The sequence below is a fragment of the Electrona antarctica genome, assembly GCF_951216825.1.
Source record: "Electrona antarctica genome assembly, chromosome: 13".
Taxonomy (NCBI): domain Eukaryota; kingdom Metazoa; phylum Chordata; class Actinopteri; order Myctophiformes; family Myctophidae; genus Electrona; species Electrona antarctica.
In genome coordinates, this window is record NC_136794.1 from 23,070,961 (window position 1) to 23,092,847 (window position 21,887).

General features: G+C 44.6%; 1 protein-coding gene across 3 annotated transcripts in view; it reads left to right on the forward strand.

Annotated features, from left to right (window-relative positions):
• Positions 1 to 21,887, forward strand: part of dip2a (disco-interacting protein 2 homolog A) — a 128,369-nt gene that overhangs the window by 49,923 nt on the left and 56,559 nt on the right. For all 3 annotated transcript variants that reach the window (XM_079517515.1, XM_079517513.1, XM_079517514.1), the window contains exon 2: positions 17,144 to 17,215. In XM_079517515.1, the coding sequence (XP_079373641.1) occupies positions 17,144 to 17,215 (72 nt within the window). The remainder of the gene's footprint in view (positions 1 to 17,143; positions 17,216 to 21,887) is intronic.

Genomic DNA, 21,887 nt, shown 5'->3' on the forward strand with positions numbered 1-21,887 from the left:
CACAGGATATACATTAATTGTGCGAGAGCCCAGTTCAATGGTGTTGTGGCCTGATTGTGTGGCCTGGTAGTGGGAAGTCGGGGTTAAATCCCTGGCTAAGTCATACCAAAGACTACAAATCGTAGTGCCTCCCTGCTTGCCACAGTGTCACTAGCATCATGTCCACAGGGTGTACCTTTCAAAGGGGGGTCCGGGGACCCCCAGGGGTTCCTTGGGGGGGTTCCCAGCTAAATCATTTTAACCATTTTATCTATATGTTGGCTATTCAATAATAGCAGATGTACAAGGTCACACACTCACACCAATATCAGTTTGGGGGGTCCTTGGCATGGAAATGTTTGAGAACCACTGCTGTAAAGAGTACCACATTCTGACCCCAGACTGTGCAGTCTAGAAACCCCGTCTATGGGCCACATGACTACTCACCAGGTGGTCTGAATGCAGGGTGTACACACAGTAAAACACTGTTGGTGTTAATGTATCCATTTGAAATTCAGAGAGTGTACAAATGTAACCGAACTGGCCCTTGTGGGTCCATGTGGTTACCTTTTGTTAAACTCAGTTAAATGATTGTGTTGTGCAGTACAGCAGTGTGGGTTGGTTGGTTGTGAACACATTCTTATGTCCCCCAAGTCCTTTACTTGGAGGGGCCCACACTGGTCACGCCTGTCACACTGATGTCTCGCTCTATAAACACCCCCACACACGCGCAGTGTTGCGCACACAAACACTCTCGCACACACACACACACACACACACACACACACACACACACACACACACACACACACACACACACACACACACACACACACACACACACACACACACACACACACACACACACACACACACACACACACACACACAGATAATACTTGTACTTGTAACTACGTAGTACGTACTGTACTATGTATTACTGAAGCAAATACACACGCACATACAAACTGACCCACACAACACAAACAAATCACTTTCTGTTTTGTAACTCCATTACTTTTCTAATGGCCACAGTTTATTTTGAGTGTCTAAATGTAGGGCTGTTTGCTTGCTTGTTTGTTTGCTCGCTGTGGGTGACTGACATCTTCTGAATGGTGTGCAGTGAGAATTATACCGTGACAATCAGAAGGTGCAACTCAGGGAAACTCAATATAGCGCAGGTGTGTGGTGTCTAAAACGATCCTCGTTTAACATAATGTCTGCAGCCTGTAGATGTTGATGAATCAAATCCAGTACACAAGGTCATTGGTCACGTAGCCTTCCACGCAACAGCTTTCAGTCAGCAGTGAGTCATATGCACGTGCACACGCACGTGCACACACACACACACACACACACACACACACACACACACACACACACACACACACACACACACACACACACACATGTGAATGAGCCATTGAGACAACTTCAACCAACAACAAACATTTAAATGTATGGTCCACTTTAGGGTGCCTGCATTCATAATTCATATTACAAGATTCTTCCAGGTGTGAATATGGGAGTATATTTCGACCTTCAAGTCATCGTTCAAGTCCTAGTTTAGGGGGTTTCATAATTCAATCCCCTTTTAATTGGAACTATGTATTGTACAAATAAAAATAAAACACCTGTACTGTATATCATCGTTATCCAAGGTTATACATCTGTTAGCCATTATCATCCCTATAGGGCAGAAAGGGCTTTTCAACTTCTCAGTCCTTTCAGCATATCAACAGGCTGGGTATGAACTATGAAGCGAGGCGATTCTAGCTGCAGTAGTTATTCTATGATAAGAATGTGAACCCCTTGCTTTTCATATAGTGGTTGACCGTATAGCCCAGGTGTCATCATATGCTATATAGATGGGACTGAGACGACTAGACTGTAATGGATCCCTCGAGGCACGCACGCACGCACGCAAGCACACATACACACACACACACACACACACACACACACACACACACACACACACACACACACACACACACACACACACACACACACACACACACACACAGTGACCCATTCACTCAACCCATCCCACTCCACACTAGAGTCCCCGTGGACTCACATTGCACTTAACCAATGATTACTGTACACGAAAGGTGTGTGTGTGTGTGTGTGTGTGTGTGTGTGTGTGTGTGTGTGTGTGTGTGTGTGTGTGTGTGTGTGTGTGTGTGTGTGTGTGTGTGTGTGTGTGTGTGTGTGTGTGTGTGTGTGTGTGTGTGTGTGTGTGTGTGTGTGCAGCTGTTAATTGCACCATTGCACAGCTGCAGCCCCCCAAATGTCTTATTATTCACGCTGTCTGTCTGCTCCCCTCCACAGAGCCACACAGAGCCTGAGGGATAGTGCGTGTGCCACTGTGTGTGTGTGTGTGTGTGTGTGTGTGCGTGCGTGCGATGCAGCAGTTGTGTGTCTATCCCCGTGTGTACTGTATGCGTTTGTGGGGAGGAAAAGGATACTAAAGCACTTGTGTTGGCCTCACTCTACGCCCTAATTGGTTGGCACTACTTAATTAAAAGCGATACGACAGCGTGATTGGGCCCCATGATGGATGGAGACAGTGAGACACCCAGGCGTTTTACGATCAGGGATGTTGGAGGTGTGTGTGTGTGTGTGCGTGCGCGCGCGCGCGTGCGTGCGCACACACATGTGTGGATCACGGGAGAGGAGGAGGAGGAGGAAGTTATTACCTTTTTAATCATGTCCTCCTCCATTATCTGTTATCCGTTTTCTCTTTCTTTGCCCCCATCCTCTTTAAATCCTCCCCCGTCGTCTCCTCCCTGCATGTCAGCCATTCTGTTTCCACATCTGACCCTCTGTGTCAAGCGCTCTTCACTCACTTCCCCTTCCTTTCCCCTGCACTGGCACAGAAACACCACATCAGTCTTACTCCATGAGTTTTGTCATTTATGACAGAAGTCTGACTCTGAATGGGATCGATTATGCACACACGCCATTTTGGAAAGAACTTGGGCCCCTTCCCTACATCCTTCAGGTGTTACCGATGATACTAATGGGGGCTCTATTCCATTATGGTCAAACAGAGTCAGGGTGCTCACTGGAAATACTGGTCTATGGGCAGTCCCCTCTCAAAGCGTCCTTGAGTGGGTTCCAAAATCGCCAAATGGAGTTATTCTGTGTGCATAGAGCCCATTTGGGCGAGGTAGCCTTATCTGACCCCCGTTGACTTCCATTGTAAAAAATAAAGTTTGATATTGAGTTACTTCCTTGGCCTACTGGCAGCATACTCAAGACATTGGCTCTGATCGCTCCAGTGGTTGTGAGAGTTTATCTCCAGGCAGCCTCACAGACAGTTTCACAGGCTCACAGATCCATTTCTAGACGACTCACCTCCTACAGAAACAAAATGTCTGTGAAATTGATTATCCTTCTGCTTGATGCTGTCTCTGCCTGAAGAAAAAAAAATGTAATAGCTGAGCAACTGTACTTCATCAATTAACTAACACTTAGTCAATACACAAGTCTGTACAGTCAATACACATACTGTACAGTATGTGATTTACAGAACTTAATAATCGCTGTTACAAATCCATCCCAGTCAGATCTTTGTTGCTCACCCAAGGTGAGAGTTGTAGTGCAGTTTTTTCCTCAGTCTGCAGAAGCATTGAGGATCATTTGTTTGTAGGCGTATGTGTGGGCGGGAGTGTTGTCGCCCATCCTGTTATCGCTGTATGTTAATGAGCAATAATGGATCTTAATTATGTGCAGCTATTAATTGGGGTTGACTGCCGTGGGGTGAACTGATCCCTAAACCCCCCCCCTCTGTATGGGCACGCACGCACGCACACACGCACGCACGCACGCACGCACGCACGCACGCACACACACACACACACACACACACACACATTGAAGGGCTTAGTTGTTTCAAGGGCGAAGTATTTTATATTGAGATTTTGAGGGACAGGTGTTTGCACTATAGGCCTAATATGTGGGATGTAGTATCGTGATATTGATATATTGGCACACCCCTACATGTGCATTAAGTTCATACTATAGAGTGTTACAGCTACAGTATATTTGTAAAGCCTTGGTCATTAGCCTGCAGTTGTATTACACAGTAACACAAAGTGGTAATTTAATTTGAGTTAAATTAACACCGTTACACTGTGTAACAATGTTGTTGACAATGAAAGGAGGTTGCCTAAATACTTGCCTTTTGACCTAGAGAAGCATGTTGTGACAGACTAAGGGTGTGTGTGTGTGTGTGTGTGTGTGTGTGTGTGTGTGTGTGTGCGTGTGTGCGTGTGTGCGCGTATGGGGGGTTATTGCGTGTGTTTATTCAGTGTATGTGTGTGTGTGTTTGCATGCGTCTGTGAACGAGCTGCAAGTTCGGTATGTGGGAAGGTTGGGGCAGGGCAGTGTGGATGCTTTGACACCCTAATCCTGGAGCCTAGCGTGGCTTTGTGTGAAGACCTTAGCTGGGAGGAAGGACGGATGGAGCGAGAGATAGTGTGGGGTTTGTGTGTGAGAGACAGAGAGAGAGAGGGAGGGATGAAGGGGGCGCAGCAGAGGTAGTCGATCAAGGGGGGGTAAATGGGAGCGCATGGTTAGAGAGAGAGAGAGAGAGAGAGAGGGAGGGGAGTGAATGGAAGAGAATGAAGCGACCCATTCGGGTTAGTTCATTCTCCAGCTCTTATCATCAAAGGAAACAAAGGAGTCTGAAGGGCCTGACTTGTGATGCTACGACTTCCTGGAGGTAGCGCGTGTGTGTGTGTGTGACTGTGTGACTGTGTGTGTGACTGTGTGACTGTGTGACTGTGTGTGTGTGTGTGTGTGTGTGTGTGTGTGTGTGTGTGTGTGTGTGTGTGTGTGTGTGTGTGTGTGTGTGACTGTGTGTGTGTGTGTGGATCCTGCTGCTGGCTTTTTCCCCCTCCTCCTCCGGTCATCTCTCTCCATCCTTCTCTCCTCTCACTTCTGTAGAGACCGCTGGTCTGTCTTGTTCCCCAGCTGCAGCATGTGAGTGATGTGATTCTGCACCGCATGTGAGATGTGGATGAAATGCGTAATGTGTGTGTGTGTGTGTGTGTGTGTGTGTGTGTGTGTGTGTGTGTGTGTGTGTGTGTGTGTGTGTGTGTGTGTGTGTGTGTGTGTGTGTGTGTGTGTGTGTGTGTGTGTGTGTGTGTGTGTGTGTGTGTGTGTGTGTGAAATGAATCTCTATTCTCTACACATGTTTGCTGACACCTTATTAAGGGACCGCTATGTTGCACATATACAGCCTCAGCTTTGTTCTCGTCTGTTCCGTTTGTCCACCCGTTTCGTTTTTTGTCTGTAAAAGATACACAGACCTTCTTCAGCCAGCTTGTGTTATGTTATGCACTGTGCACATGGTATGTATGTAGCATGGCCATGGGTCCACTCTTTCTCTCTCCTCTTCTATAATTGTTTCTGTGATTTGTCCTCCATCCCCCCCATATGACTGTGTCTGTCTTTTCCCATCTCCTTCAGCTTCAGCACTGACAGTTTGGGCACGATTCAGAATTGGTGGCACGACGGTGTCATGCGTATAGAAAATAGCAGAGGTTGCCACGGCCATGAAAATCCTGGAAATATTTTGAAATTAGAAAAGACATTTTCCAGTCCTGGAAAAGGTTTTGAATTTATCAAAGTTCATGGAAAAAATATTTGTTTTTGGCTATTGATTTAGTTCAAAATATGTAACACAAGTAGTTTTTTTCTGAATGGGCTGCATGGTTGCAGCCTAATGTGTTCCGGACATGACAGAAACCGATCTACAAGCTCACAACGTGCTGTAGTGTGATCCTGTGCCTTGGGATAGGTGGTGTCACTGGTGTAGCAAAAGATTTGGCACAACATTTGGAATGAAATTATACCATTATATGCTTTTGCCACACTGCCTGTCTTTGGGCATTGCACATAGGCGTAAGAGACTCATTATTGCGCTGATTGATTGTTATATAGGCCTGGAAATTGGGTAAAATATTCTGGAAAAGCTTTGCTAAAGTTTTGGAAATTCATTGGTAAAAATGTGTGGGAAAGCTACGTACTCACAACACAAAATGCGTTGCATCTGTTTGGAAACCTGGCGAAGCATTATATAAATGAGGCTTTACAGTCCCATGTCTATTAGGGAGGCTGAAGGAAGCTGCACAGATCATCAGATATTTACTCTCAGAGTTTAACCTGGGTACCATCTGTCCTTTCAGCTGGCTTTGAAGAACGCTGAGAAGAACATTGAATGAATCTTTAAGATGGTACGTGTTTTCCAGATATAGAAAGCTGATGTCTAATCGACAAGCTTATTGGAGATTGCCTATTTTTTGTGCACAACACCGCTATACAGTTATTCCTGACAGCTCTCTATGTAGCTGCTTTTGTTGAAGCGAAATGAGTGCAGCCCAGGGAAGGCTGGCCTGCCTGAATGTTTAGCATTTTGGTTTTAGGTGGCTGCCGGACAGACGGCTTGGGTAGTGGCTTTGGCACATGGCTGGTCAGCCTGGCACTGGGACTAGTGTCAGGGTGGTGGTGGGATGTGAGGGGGCGTGCATTGGGCCAAAAGTCTGTCTTGTCCGTCCGTCCGTGTGTCAATCTGTCGGTGTTGGAGAGATAAATTGGCATAGAGAAACCGTGTTTTTATTTTAGGGCACAATGGTTTTCAGAATAAACACAAACAAGCACGCACACACACAAAATACACGAATGCAGAAGATCTGCATCCAATCTACAGTATGCCTCTATAATATGTTCATGAGTATATTGCACACAAACAAACAGTTACTATGCACGTAGATGTCAACAAACAAGCACACACACACACACACACACACACACACACACACACACACACACACACACACACACACACACACACACACACACACACACACACACACACATACACACAAGGCACAAACACAGTTCCTATGCATGTGGGTCTCAACGCAACGTTTCGGTGGGGATTCTGTTCTTAAGTTGACAGCCTGGGGAAGAGAGCATTCACACATTCAGGGCTCGTTACACTGTGACAATTTGAGTCCAAGCACTGCATATATATTCCTACTCCAGTCCTCACTGCGTGTGTGTGTGTGTGTGTGTGTGTGTGTGTGTGTGTGTGTGTGTGTGTGTGTGTGTGTGTGTGTGTGTGTGTGTGTGTGTGTGTGTGTGTGTGTGTGTGTGTGTGTGTGTGTGTGTGTGTGTGTGTGTGTGTGTGTGCGTGCGTGTGCGTGTGCGTGTGTGTGTGTGCGTGCGTGCGTGTACTGTGATCCTGCTCCGGGGGCCAGTGTGTGTGTGTGCTAACATTTGCATATGCATGTTATATGTTGGGGGGAAGCAGGAATTGAAATGATGGAATTGAAGTATCCACTCGCACATTCCCAGCAGGCGTCAGAACGGAAGGCAGAACAGGGCAGACCGGGAGACGCTGGGCACTGTGCCATCTGGAGGACGGGCGCACGTGTGTGTGTGTGTGTGGCGTTGTGTTGACATCTCCGACCGTGCAGAAGGCTGCACCTGGGTGTGCGTTGTGTATGGAAGAAAATAGAGAGACAGAGAGATTATGTGTACTGCATGCGTGACGTGTGGTGGATGCATAGCGGTGTGTGCACTGCAGTATAGCTAAGCTGCTTCACTGTGCTTCAGTATACAGTCTCTGTTTCCCAAACACTGGACACATTTTTATTTCTATGGGTCCCTTTTTTTTGGTTTCCTACATTTTTAATAATTATTATTTTGAAACATTTTCAAAAAACATTCCCAAAAAAGCAAAAAAAAAAAGAAAATAATCATCATGATTCCAAAACAAGATTCAATGATTGCTTGTGTCGTCGGGCCCAAACCTCTTTATCTCCATATTCTAACTTTTTGTGTTTTTGGTCAATTAATGCCTACGTATACTAGTCTATAGTGTCACAGTCACACAAAAGTATCAAAATGAGCAGATCTACGAGCTCGAAACGCGGTGCGAAAATCCGATCTGCTACTTTTGCATTTTTTTAAAGCCTTGGTGTTGTACCGTGTCTTCTCCTGTAACTCGCCATGGCTACTCACACACACACACACACACACACACACACACACACACACACACACACACACACACACACACAAAATACACACAAAATACACAAATGCAGAAGATCTGCATCCAATCTACAGATCTGCTACTTTTGCATTTTTTAAAGCCTTGGTGTTGTTCCGTGTCTTCTCCTGTAACTCGCCATGGCTACTGAAGGCACTTCCCTGTCAATACTTTGGAGAGTTGCAGTCAGACACCCCAACTGCCCCCCCATCCCCCTCCTCCTGTTTAAAGAGACTCATGTCTCTGGAGATGCAAGATAATTAATTCTCTAATGCAGCGGTTCCCAAACCTTTTTGGCCATGCGCCCCCTGTTAATCCCACCACCATTAGCCTTTAGCCTTTTCACCATTAGCCTTTTCATGGAAATATAAATTGTATAAGCATAGAGACATATATTTCCTATTTATCCACATATATGCACATATATGAACCTGAATATGGCATATATATGCAGCATGCTATATTCTGCATATACTTACCATATATTGGCATTATGTTAATATATTTAGGTATATTATATTTAGGTAAATAAAACCATTAGCCTTTTCATGCTGTCGCGCACCCCCTAGAAGGCACTCGCGCACCACAAGGGGTGCACACACGCACCACAAGGGGTGCACGCACCACAGTTTGGGAACCACTGCTCTAACAGGGTCCTGTCGTACAGCGATGCACGGGCTCCACTCGATAGCCATCAGTCATCTACTGTCAATAAGGCAGTAGATTGACTCTCTCTCTCTCCCTGGCTGTCACTGGTCTGGACTCTGGAGTGTCACATGACTGACCGTCTCGTCCCGTGGAAATTAGATTTGGGGGACCACATGGTTATGGTAACTCTACTGTAGGATGACGAAGCTTCTGGAACAGTGTCCACCAGCCTCCAGGAAACAGTCCTGATCCTTATCGTACCGCGTGTTCCCGCAAAAACGGGTTATATCATATGACAAGTATGACGTAACCCCTTCAGCCCTATGTGCTTATACGGGGAATAGTCGAGGATATCTGTGAGAATTCTTGCCTATAGTCTGACATGAGATGCCAGGTTGGAAGTGGTTCAGAGATGCCAGGTTGGAAGTGGTTCAGAGGAGTTAGAATGGCTTACAAAAAGAATCACACCTGTGTGAAGTGAGCGGGGCAACTGTACCCTGTGAGGGTCCCCTGGGGGGGTCCCCTCAACATCCAGACCCCCAGTAACGTGCCCAGGGGGGCAGCCCGGTTCCGGCGAGCCTTCCCGCGTCCGAAATGGTTGAGAAATGACAGAGTTACTGTATTGCAGCTTTCCATGCTCGGACACAGATACAGACACACATACACGTATGTACGTATATGTATAGGGACACACATAGCTGCGTAATGGAGCGGAGGCACCGCTCAAGAGAGGGATGAGCGGAAGGAAGGAAGAAGTGACGCAGGGTTGAAGAGGAGGCGACGATGAAGGGAACAAAGGAGAGCTGGGGCTTCTGGCGAAGGAAGGAAGGAAGGAAGGAAGGAAGGAGGAGAGGTGGAAAAGCCAGTGTTTCCAGCTGGGTTCCCCATCGCTAATCCACTATATTCATCACGTGAGAGACAGAGGCAGGACCAGACCTGCCTTGCCATTCTCTCTCTCTCTCTCTCTCTCTTTGTCACTCTCTCTTTGACACTCTTGTTCGTCTTTTTTCTCCTCCTTTTCTGGGCTTGTACTGAATTTTCTCTGTTTGACACCTCCCTCCAACTCCTCCACGAGTTCCTCTCCACTGGCGCGGTGTGACTGACGCTGTTTTTCTCATCTCCTCCCAGCCAGGTGCTGCTGCTCTGTAATCGAAGGTTTTATACCTACTCCGCCTGACTCAATTACACGACACAGCCTGTAGTGTGTGTGTGTGTGTGTGTGTGTGTGTGTGTGTGTGTGTGTGTGTGTGTGTGTGTGTGTGTGTGTGTGTGTGTGACTGTGTGTGTGTGTGTGACTGTGTGTGACTGTGTGTGTGTGTGTGTGTGGATGGATGAGAGGTTTCCCATTCCACTGCAGATGATGGAGGCTTAAGTTGTCGGTTGTCGCTGCCACCCTCACCCTATCTGGGCTGTGAAATTAGGCGTGCCATATTCGTTTCCATTCTAGCATCCCTCTTTTTGTCTTAGCCTCGCTTGGTCATACTTCTATCACACTGCCCGCAGCCGCCGAGGGCAATTTCTGTTTTGCACCGGCAGATTCGTGTCTGGCCACTGCGAGGCTATTTCTGTCCATCCACTCATATCCATATCCCGCTATCCTTTACCAGCCTCTCCCTCTTTTTTGAAACATTGTGATGACAAGAGCTCGACCGATGCCAGATTTTTGGTTCCTATAGGCCACTGATTACCAATGTTTAGACTAGTATTTTGTAAAATAGGGCAGTCAGGTTGTACTTTATTACTATCAAATAAGTAAAACAAGTTCGGCCCCCCATCGGGCTCGGCTAATGGCCTCTCACGTATCTTTGAAGGATGTAGGAGGGAAAGAGAGGATGTGGATAAGAAAATAAGCATGCACAAACTTTCACACACACACACACACACACACACACACACACACACACACACACGCACAGGAAATGGCAAGATCATATACTGTTGATCATTCCCGCCTTTGCCTGCCTGTGGTTTGGGGTAAGGGTCATTGTTTAGTTACCACCATTGAATGGTTCAGTTCATTCCTCCATATTAATGAGGAGCTGTTTGTTCTCCAGCTAGCAGAGAGACTCAGAGACAGATCAGTTGATGGATCAGTGTGTGGAAGGAAATCTGCTATTTTCTACTTTTACTCAAGTACATTTTTGACTTTTACTTAAGTAAAACATGTGAGTACTTTTTCCACCACTGTGGACTTCTAGCTAGGAACTGGAGGCTTCCCAGAGAATGGCATTCTATTGTGTGGCTGTCATGCTGCTGTGGTGCACGCATGCACACACGCACGTCACACACACACACACACACACACACACACACACACACACACACACACACACACACACACACACACACACACACACACACACACACACACACACACACACACACACTCTCTCAGGACATCCCAGCAGACAGAGGCAGTGCCAGGTCAGCCAGTGGACAGTGCTGTATTGTTATCTGTCCCCCAGTTCCCCTGGTCATTTAACACTCTGGTCATTCAGCTGTCACTGATGACTCAGGGCCTGGGACTGGACAGTGTTGTGACCAATGGGACCAACACCTGCCTTTAAAGCCAGACACAACACACACACACACACACACACACACACACACACACACACACACACACACACACACACACACACACACACACGCTGTTGTCATGACTGGGGCTGGTGCCATTTCTCATTAGTGTTACAGCAGCAGCAGGAATTGGATTCATGCAAATCATTCTGGGAAAAAAGGAAGGGTCTAATAACGCTGTGGCCCCCATGTGAATGGTGGGCTCATGTAGCCAGCCAACTATTCCACAATCTCCCAATGCTATAGAGTCTGGAAGACTCTGGAACCACACCCGCCAAAAGCCGAGAACGAAAGCTGTCATCTGTTCTTAATTTCCGTTCACGAAATTTAAAATATCTTAAAATATATATTTATATATTTCCTTCGATAATTTTGATATATAGGACAAATTTAAGCAACTGCAAAGATGGGCGTCACATCCGCTTCACCGGCTGATCATTTTCAGAGCTTCCGTTGCTCCAGACTGTATGACGGAAGCATTCAAAAATACTTCCATCATACATTGTGGGAGGCAATGCGAGACTCTCTAGACCCCTAAAAATAAATAAATAATAAAAATTGTAATTAAATACATTGACCAATAAACAGTGAATATCAAGCCCACAAAAAATGGTTTTGTGGAAGACAAAGACAGTGAAGAAGTGGAATCATCACACACAGACACATTAATCAATTAATTTGAATTTCATTCATGTTCATGCATGTTGGCAAAATCTAATTTCTCATGCATGTGTTCTCTGTGTGGGTGTGTGAGAGATATATACAGAGAGAGAGATAGAGAGAGACTAGCGTGTCTTTGCTGTTGTCAGTCAGCCCACTTGGTGTGAATCAATATAGCTTTTGTCTGCAGCAGAAAGAGCCTTCACACAATCAGCCATGGTCTGGCCCAGCAGAGTCTCTCTCTCTCTCTCTCTCTCTCTCTCTCACACACACACACACACACACACACACACACACACACACACACACACACACACACACACACACACCAAACTCACCCAGAATTATCCAAAACACTCCAATTGACTCTGTGACCTACTTCTGTTATTCTGTGTTTTTAAGCAGGTCCTGAATGTAAATGGATGTGTGTTTCTATTTACATTTTGTATAATACACTATATTACGACTTACATGTGTAATATTTTGTGTTACAAGAAACTGACATACCGTAGTAGACCATGATGGGCAACTGGCGGACCTTCACTTAATGCGACCCGCAGGTTAATATCGGAATACCGATATTTATTTCAGCTGTTACACTTCCAAACATGCAAACATCAACCGCTTATTTTTTTATTTTTTTTTGATGTCCAGTGTACTTGTATTTAAGTTCATAAAGATAACATAACTAAATGCTCATGAAATTAAATAACATTTTTACCTCTCAGGATTCCAATAAAAATAAACGTTTGTTTCGTTGAGGTTTCTGCCCGGCAGTATATATGCATATGTGACCCTCTGGAGTGAGTGTGGGACTCAGCTCAAAGTTGCCCACCCCTGGCCTGCCGTAGACAAGCAGACCTACACAGTAAAATCCTTCATGTCAAATGAGTCTGAGACTGAGAGTTTACAAATATAACGTAACCACATGTAGGTCCATGGGTAACCCTTCATTTTACGGTACGGTAATTACCAGGTAACTACCAGGTAATTACCTGGTAATAATAGGTAAGTACCTGGTATTACCTGGTAACAACCAGGTAGTAGTTATAAGTATTTACCCATTAATTACCTGGTAATTACATGGTAACTTCCAGATACATTACTCAGTAATTACTATGTAATTACCAAGTATTACCCAGTATATATAACTATTTACTGTATAATCTCCTGGTAATTATATGGAACTTACCATGGTAAATGACACACTAGTTGCCAGGTAATTACCAAGTATGTTCCTGACAATTACCAGGTATTTATACGTTTTTACTATGTAATTACCAGCTAACTACCCGGTATTTATAAGTATTTACTCTGCAACCAGGCACGATACCCTGGTTGCAGGTACTATAGGTATACCAAGTATTTTCAACAACTACCAGGTATTTACTCTGCTACCAGGCAAGTTACCCAGTAGGTACTAGGTCATTACCAAGTATTTTCCTGACAACTACCAGGTAATAACATGGTAACTGTATTCACTGTGTTTACATGGGTACTACCCATGAAACACGTGGGTAGTAGCCTACCAGGAAATTACCAGTTGTTACTAGGTAATTTCCTGACAACTACCATGTAATTACCTGATAGGTACCCAGTAAGGAACAGTACAGTTCCTCCTTTCTTACTGGATACCTATCAGGTAATTACATGGTAGTTGTCAGGAAATTACCTAGTAACAACTGGTAATTTCCTGGTAGGCTACCCATGCGTTTACATGGGTAGTGCCCATGTAAACACAGTGATTACAGTTACCATGTAATTACCTGGTAGTTGTCAGGAAAAATACCAGTTGTTACTAGGTAATTTCCTGACAACTACCATGTAATTACCTGATAGGTATCCAGTAAGAAAGGAGGAACTGTACTGTGAAAGGAAGTGTGCTCTATTTCCATGATATTACCATGTACCTACCTGGTAATTGTAGATTATAATCCTCCCCATTACCCATCAGGGTGTATTTTGAACTTTGAACTTTGAATTTTGAACTGGCAATAAATGTTAATTACCAGGTATTTACTGTGTAAATTAACAGGTAAAACCAAGCAAGTTACCGTGTAAGAAAGGTGGAATTGTACTGTGAAAGGAAGCATGGTTTGTTACAGTGAAAGTACAGGGTAATATTATGGAAACAAACCACGCTTCCTTTCACAGTACAGTTCCATCTTTCTTACACGGTAACTTGCTTGGTTTTACCTGGTAATTTACACAGTAAATACTTGGTAATTAACAGTTATTGCCAGTTCAAAATTCAAAGTTCAAAGTTCAAAGTTCAAAATACAAAAAATACGTTTACATGGGTACTACCCATGGCAATAACTGTTAATTACCAGGTATTTACTGTGTAAATTAACAGGTAAAACCTTGCATGTTACCGTGTAAGAAAGGTGGAACTGTACTGTGAAAGGAAGCGTGGTTTGTTTCCATAATATTCCCCTGTACTTTCACTGTAACAAACCACGCTTCCTTTCACAGTACAGTTCCACCTTTCTTACACGGTAACTTGCAAGGTTTTACCAGTTAATTTACACAGTAAATACCTGGTAATTAACAGTTATTGCCATGGGTAGTACCCATGTAAACATATTTTTTGTATTTTGAACTTTGAACTTTGAATTTTGAACTGGCAATAACTGTTAATTACCAAGTATTTACTGTGTAAATTAACAGGTAAAACCAAGCAAGTTACCGTGTAAGAAAGGTGGAACTGTACTGTGAAAGGAAGCGTGGTTTGTTTCCATAATATTACCCTGTACTTTCACTGTAACAAACCACGCTTCCTTTCACAGTACAATTCCATTTCTTACACGGTAACTTGCTTGGTTTTACCTGTTAATTTACACAGTAAATACCTGGTAATTAACAGTTATTGCCAGTTCAAAATTCAAAGTTCAAAGTTCAAAGTTCAAAATACACCCTGATGGGTAATGGGGAGGATTATAATCTACAATTACCAGGTAGGTACATGGTAATATCATGGAAATAAAGCACACTTCCTTTCACAGTACAGTTCCTCCTTTCTTACTGGATATCTATCAGGTAATTACATGGTAGTTGTCAGGAAATTACCTAGTAACAACTGGTAATGTTCCTGACAACTACCAGGTAATTACATGGTAACTGTAATCACTGTGTTTACATGGGTACTACCCATGTAAACGCATGGGTAGCCTACCAGGAAATGACCAGTTGTTACTAGGTAATTTCCTGACAACTACCATGTAATTACCTGATAGGTATCCAGTAAGAAAGGAGGAACTGTACTGTTCCTTACTGGGTACCTATCAGGTAATTACATGGTAGTTGTCAGGAAATTACCTAGTAACAACTGGTAATTTCCTGGTAGGCTACTACTGTTTACATGGGTAGTACCCATGTAAACACAGTGAATACAGTTACCATGTTATTACCTGGTAGTTGTCAGGAAAATACTTGGTAATGACCTAGTACCTACTGGGTAACTTGCCTGGTAGCAGAGTAAATACCTGGTAGTTGTTGAAAATACTTGGTATACCTATAGTACCTACATACCTATAGTACCTGCAACCAGGGTATCGTGCCTGGTTGCAGAGTAAATACTTATAAATACCGGGTAGTTAGCTGGTAATTACATAGTAAAAACGTATAAATACCTGGTAATTGTCAGGAACATACTTGGTAATTACCTGGCAACCAGTGTGTCATTTACCATGGTAAATTCCATATAATTACCAGGAGATTATACAGTAAATAGTTATACATACTGGGTAATACTTGGTAATTACATAGTAATTACTGAGTAATGTATCTGGAAGTTACCATGTAATTACCAGGTAATTAATGGGTAAATACTTATAACTACTACCTGGTTGTTACCAGGTAATACCAGGTACTTATACCTATTATTACCAGGTAATTACCTGGTAGTTACCTGGTAATTACCGTACCGTAAAATGAAGGGTTACCGGTCCATGTGGACCTACTGTACAGGTCCATGTGGACCTACATGTGTCCTGTCCTGTCCTGTAGGTCCACATGGACCTGTAGGTCCACATGGACCTGTAGGTCCATGTGGACCTGTAGGTCCATGTGGACCTGTAGGTCCAAACCGTTTAGCCCGTGCCAAAAGAGAGATTAGATGTTTGCCACGATCTTAAAATCGTCTCATATAAGAATTATGTTCCAAAGATAAACAAACTGTCTCTGCGATATTGTCGGGGAGGTGTATCGTTTACAACAGTCAGTTACTTATATTTGATACAGTCTGTTTCTAGCGAAAATGTAACTAATTCGGCAGCAGTAACATTAGTATTTTCTCGCAGTCAATCTAGCGATATGTCGTCAGACTTTGGTGTTCTATAATGCTATATCTGTTGCCCTCTCTCTATAAACAACTTTCTGCGGAACAGATGCAGCGTCTGATGGCTTTGTGTCCTTTGGTTTGCGTGGTATCGTCAAGGCTGGCAAGGCAGCCTATCTCTGGAACCATTCGTAGTGTCTGTAAACATTAATTTTGATTCCAATTGAAAGAGGCAGGCTTGAAATAACATGAGGTTAGCCAGCCTTTAACAGACAAACGTTTAATGGTGTGTGTGTGTGTGTGTGTGTGTGTTGTGTGTTGTGTGTGCGTGTGTGCGTGTGTGTGCGTGCGTGTGTGTGGAGAGACAAGTGAGGCACATCCCGGTTGAGCTGATGCCGGCAGTTTGGTTGTGGTATACTGGGGGGGGGGTTCCAAAATCCAGCAGACAAATGAGCTTTTAAATGCCCCTTCCTCAGCTGATGTTATCGTTGAAGTATTCACTTGCAATTCACCGCTGTGTGTGTGTGTGTGTGTGTGTGTACTGTACGTGCGTGCATGCGTGAGAGAGAGTGAGTTGCGGAGTACGGTATGTGTGCATTACCTCTTCTCTTTAGCATGCATTGCGTTCGTGCACTTTTGATCCTGTGGTTGAGAGCTGATTGTCTGCTGACCCGGTCAGCCCTGCATGGTGCCCTGTAGTGCCAGTGCAACAGGCAGGCACACACACACACACACACACACACACACACACACACACACACACACACACACACACACACACACACACACACACACACACACACACACACACACACACACACACACACACACAAAACACCACGACACGTCCCATCAGCTAATGACTCATCTCCTCCCCCCTCTCTCTCCTCTCCTCTCTGTTCCTCTCTGTGTCTGTCTCTGTGCAGGGGACATCACTCAGAAGGGCTATGAGAAGAAAAGAGGCAAACTGTTGGCACCGTTCATCCCACAGATACAAGGTAAGAAAGACCCCAATGTTCAGCCCTAGGCCTGCTATAAAAACATAGCCTATTAACCCATTTTGACCTGAGATCAGATTCTAAAAATGTCTTCTACATCCTGACAGTTTTCTGAAAAAGCTATGTTTGTATGTCCGTCGTTCTTCGATTTTTCAAAAATAGCAGACCTACAAGTTCATAGCGCGCCACTCGGTGGCGCGCTATGAGCTTGTAGATCTGAATAACTCAAATATTTGCTTCTTGGGGGGGGTCCCTGGAACAACATATTTGCAGATGCCTTAGGGTCCGTGGCCAAATACAGATACTTCTGGGGGTTCCTTGACATGACAAAGTTTGAGCACCACTGATACGTTTTCCAGAAAACTGTCAGGATTTAGAAGACATTTGTAGAATGGACCTCAGGTCTAAATGGGTTAACTGTACTCTATATTACCCGAGTAGTAGTGCCTGTATGTACAGTAGCTACAGTACAGACTACCTGTTTGCATAGCGGTTCGCATAATGTCTGTTTCCAATCACAAACGAAAAGGAGAGTGCATCGTCTCCTCCAGGCCGTTTTTAGGCGTGCCGGATTTCAGACTATAGCAATCGAAGTCAGAATTGGCAGACGGAAGAGCCATTCAGAGTGTTGAACATGATTCTAGTCATAATATTCCCATGAAACTGTCATGAAATAATCACTCGGGGCGCATCATCAATGCAGCTCTGAAGCTACACTCCTCTCTGCACGATGACAAGCTACTTTTACCTCATCGGATACATCTGTGGGAGGCGTGTCCTTGACTCATCCTTAAGTTGGGTTTTATTTGCTGCCCAACGTTTTAGTTGTTGAGTGTTATACAGTATGTATGCCATAACCCTGTATGGGAATTCAATACATCTCTGCTGTCTGGAAGAAACCACCCAATTAAATGTAAATTTTTCATAAAATGAAAAAATATGCATTTTTCAGGAAATTAAGAAAACCTTATATGTTGACAACAAAGCAATACTGCCTCATCAAAGTTGGTGTTGTGACTTTATATATTGTCAATTCCTTGCATGAGAGGGGGAGAGGTGGTGGAGTTAGCTGTTTTAGCAGGGTCCGAGTTTGACGGTCCAATGGAGTTAAGAGGTTTTATTTAGAGTTAGGTGGTTTCCTCCCAACATCACACTACACTCCTAATGAAATTATTTCCCTCCGTGATGGTGGGGAGGGGGTGACGTAATGGAGACCATAAAAGACAAGGTTGTGGACTGCTGAATGAATCATCATAGCTGGTGCGGAATAGATTACAATCTCAAGGTTACAAGGTGTGCGTCGCGTGCGTTCACCGTTCATTGTGTCCATCTGCAGTTCTGCTGTAACTACAGTACAATCCAGAGTGTTAACATAACTGTGAGAGTATACACATTACAGTTGTTCTCAAGTGAGTGTGAGTGTGAGTGTGAGTGTGAGTGTGAGTGTGAGTGTGAGTGAGTGAGTGAGTGAGTGAGTGAGTGAGTGAGTGAGTGAGTGAGTGAGTGAGTGAGTGAGTGAGTGAGTGAGTGAGTGAGTGAGTGAGTGAGTGAGTGAGTGAGTGAGTGAGTGAGTGTGTGTGCGTGCGTGCGTGCGTGTTTCCAGGCAGCCCTTGCGTCTCCCTGTCTGCTCGCATTATACTCTGTCTGCGTCCTGCTAGTACGCGTGGGCATGGCCTATACGTATATTTATCCGTCCATTCGACATATTTTTTGCTCCGGCCATTCAAGTCAAGTAGGCCCAGTCGGTCCCCGTGGCTGAATTTAAAGAGTAGGTGGTTTGCGGTTGAGTCCTAGAGAGGAGGTTTCTGTCCTGTCTGCTTTGCTCCCTGCTCTCCTTCAGTCTCCTCCTGCGTCCTCAGACCATGGTCCGTGGCAGAATGTCTGGGTTTGGCCCGCGCTCAGAACACACCAAGCCTCAGTGGAAAACGGAGCCCAATGGTGGACCGCTCACTCCCGGCTTTCCACTGGAGTTAGCAGGCCTGTTATTTAACTTGGGCGGATCATATCGTATACCCCCCTCTCTCTGTCTCTCTTTCTCTCTCTCTCTCTCTGGCTTTCCAACTCTCACTTCTGGCCCGCATGAGTATCTTCTCTATCAGCCAGCCATGGTTAGACCCATTCACTCTGGATCCAAAAAGACCTGAGGAGTGGAGGTAAATGGACGAGCTACAGAGTGGGGTAAGAGTGCCTTCTTCCGGATGTGACACATCACGTGCGGCTGCTAAAGTGCATGAGGATGTGGGGTGGGTTTGGTTGGGGGGTATTTAGGGGATATTTCGGTCGCGAGGAAAGTCGAGGATCTATTTTGTCACTCTGCTTTTGGTTTCGTCTCATCTCGTTCACAGTTTTGTTTAAACAAACTGCCAAACTCACAGTGGAGTGGTTTGTCCGTTCACTAACAACCCTATCCTGCATATGCTAGTGTTGATGGTTTCTTGGCCGCAGGGTTGAAATAGGACCACAGTGGACAGTGGTCTTAACAGCTCCATATGGACTTTCATTACTAAGAGGTTTTACTGCCTTATATTTCACCATTGTCTGAAGGCTGTATTTGAGCCAAGTGTGATAAAGATGCATTGCTGTTCAAAGCCAGACTCATTTGGACTTGAGAGACTTCTCTTTGTAATGTAGTTTCTTTCACACTGAACAAACTGTGAATAACTAATAATTTTGGTTCAATAATATAGATTGCAGGGTCCGTTTCACCTCTCGGTAAATGTGTCCCTTAAAAAAGAAATATTTACTCAAATGGAACCCTCTTGGCTTTATTCTGTTTATCATTTCAACTCAGCTTCTCTAAATAGTCTATTTATTTCACTATTTTAGCAAGACAATATAGCATAATATTCATATGACTTCATAATAGGACGTTGGGGTACCGTATTATGCAAGTCATTAGCTAAGCGTATCTGTTCTCGAGGTGACAGGCACTGTGTGTGCACGTGATGCCAGCCAGGCACACAGATAAGTGTTGCCATCGGCCAGGTGCTGAAAATTCCTCAGGAGTCCCCGAGAGCCAATGGCAGCCTCTGTTGTGGCAGAGCATGGTTCCGATTGGCCCGCTGCCGTGTGTCTGTGAAGTGTGTTCTCCCCGGCAACCAGACCCTGACTTGTCATAGACCTGTTTTCTCTGGGGAGATTTGGGAAGGCCATTGTGTGACTGGGCTGTTAGAATGACATAAGAGAACAGCACATATTTGATGTGGTGCAGGGTGTCCGAGCCTGGGGATGAGCGTGCATGCTGTGTGTGTGTGTGTGTGTGTATGTGTGTGTATGTGTGTGTGTGTGTGTTTTGTGTGCTCAGCCTCAGGAATCGATTAATATCATGTAATGCATTATTATTATTATTTATTATCATTAATATTATTAGTGCGTGCGTGCGTGCGTGCGTGCGTGCGTGCGTGCGTGCGTGCGTGCGTGCGTGACTATACTGTATGTTACAATGCCTTCTATGCACTTTGTAACTGGCCGCTCTCCTATTGTCTGACTGCACTGGCATTGTTTATGTCCTCTCCTATTGTCTGACTGCACTGGCAGTGTTTATGTCCTCTCCTATTGTCTGACTGCACTGGCAGTGTTTATGTCCTCTCCTATTGTCTGACTGCACTGGCAGTGTTTATGTCCTCCTATTGTCTGACTGCACTGGCAGTGTTTATGTCCTCTCCTATTGTCTGACTGCACTGGCAGTGTTTATGTCCTCTCCTATTGTCTGACTGCACTGGCAGTGTTTATGTCCTCTCCTATTGTCTGACTGCACTGGCAGTGTTTATGTCCTCTCCTATTGTCTGACTGCACTGGCAGTGTTTGTCCTTTATGTCCTCTCCTATTGTCTGACTGCACTGGCAGTGTTTATGTCCTCTCCTATTGTCTGACTGCACTGGCAGTGTTTATGTCCTCTCCTATTGTCTGACTGCACTGGCAGTGTTTATGTCCTCCTATTGTCTGACTGCACTGGCAGTGTTTATGTCCTCCTATTGTCTGACTGCACTGGCAGTGTTTATGTCCTCTCCTATTGTCTGACTGCACTGGCAGTGTTTATGTCCTTTATGTCCTCTCCTATTGTCTGACTGCACGCAGTGTTTATGTCCTCTCCTATTGTCTGACTGCACTGGCAGTGTTTATGTCCTTTTGTAGAAGGTATTCCTGTACTGCTGATTATGCGGACATACATAAACATTTCAAGTGTTTGTGTGTGCGTGCGTGGCGTGCGTGTAAGACCGTTTTATTTGGTTGAAGATATAAACTGTAGGTCCATAACTCAGCATTGCTGCGTCCACTGCCTCTGTGTAAGAGTTGCTGACGGCACAGAGCTCCATGATCCTCACTAAGCTCTCTGTCTGGCTGGCTGGCAGGCAGGCAGTGGGGAAAAAAGTACTCAGTTATTTTAATTAAGTAAAAGTATTAACACTGCAATGTAGAACTACTCCGTTACAAGTGAAAGTGTGGAATTCAAAATGTACTCGAGTAAATGTATAGAAGTAGAATGTAATCACTATGCAGAATGTCCCATTTCACGTTATCAAATGTATACAAATGGCCGAAATCTATATACTGTAGGGTTGAAGTGGTATGTTTTGTAATAATAATCAATATCTACAAAGTATAGTGACTAAAGTTTTCAAATAAATATAGTCGAGTAAAAGTACAATATTTGCCTCAGAGATGTAGTGGA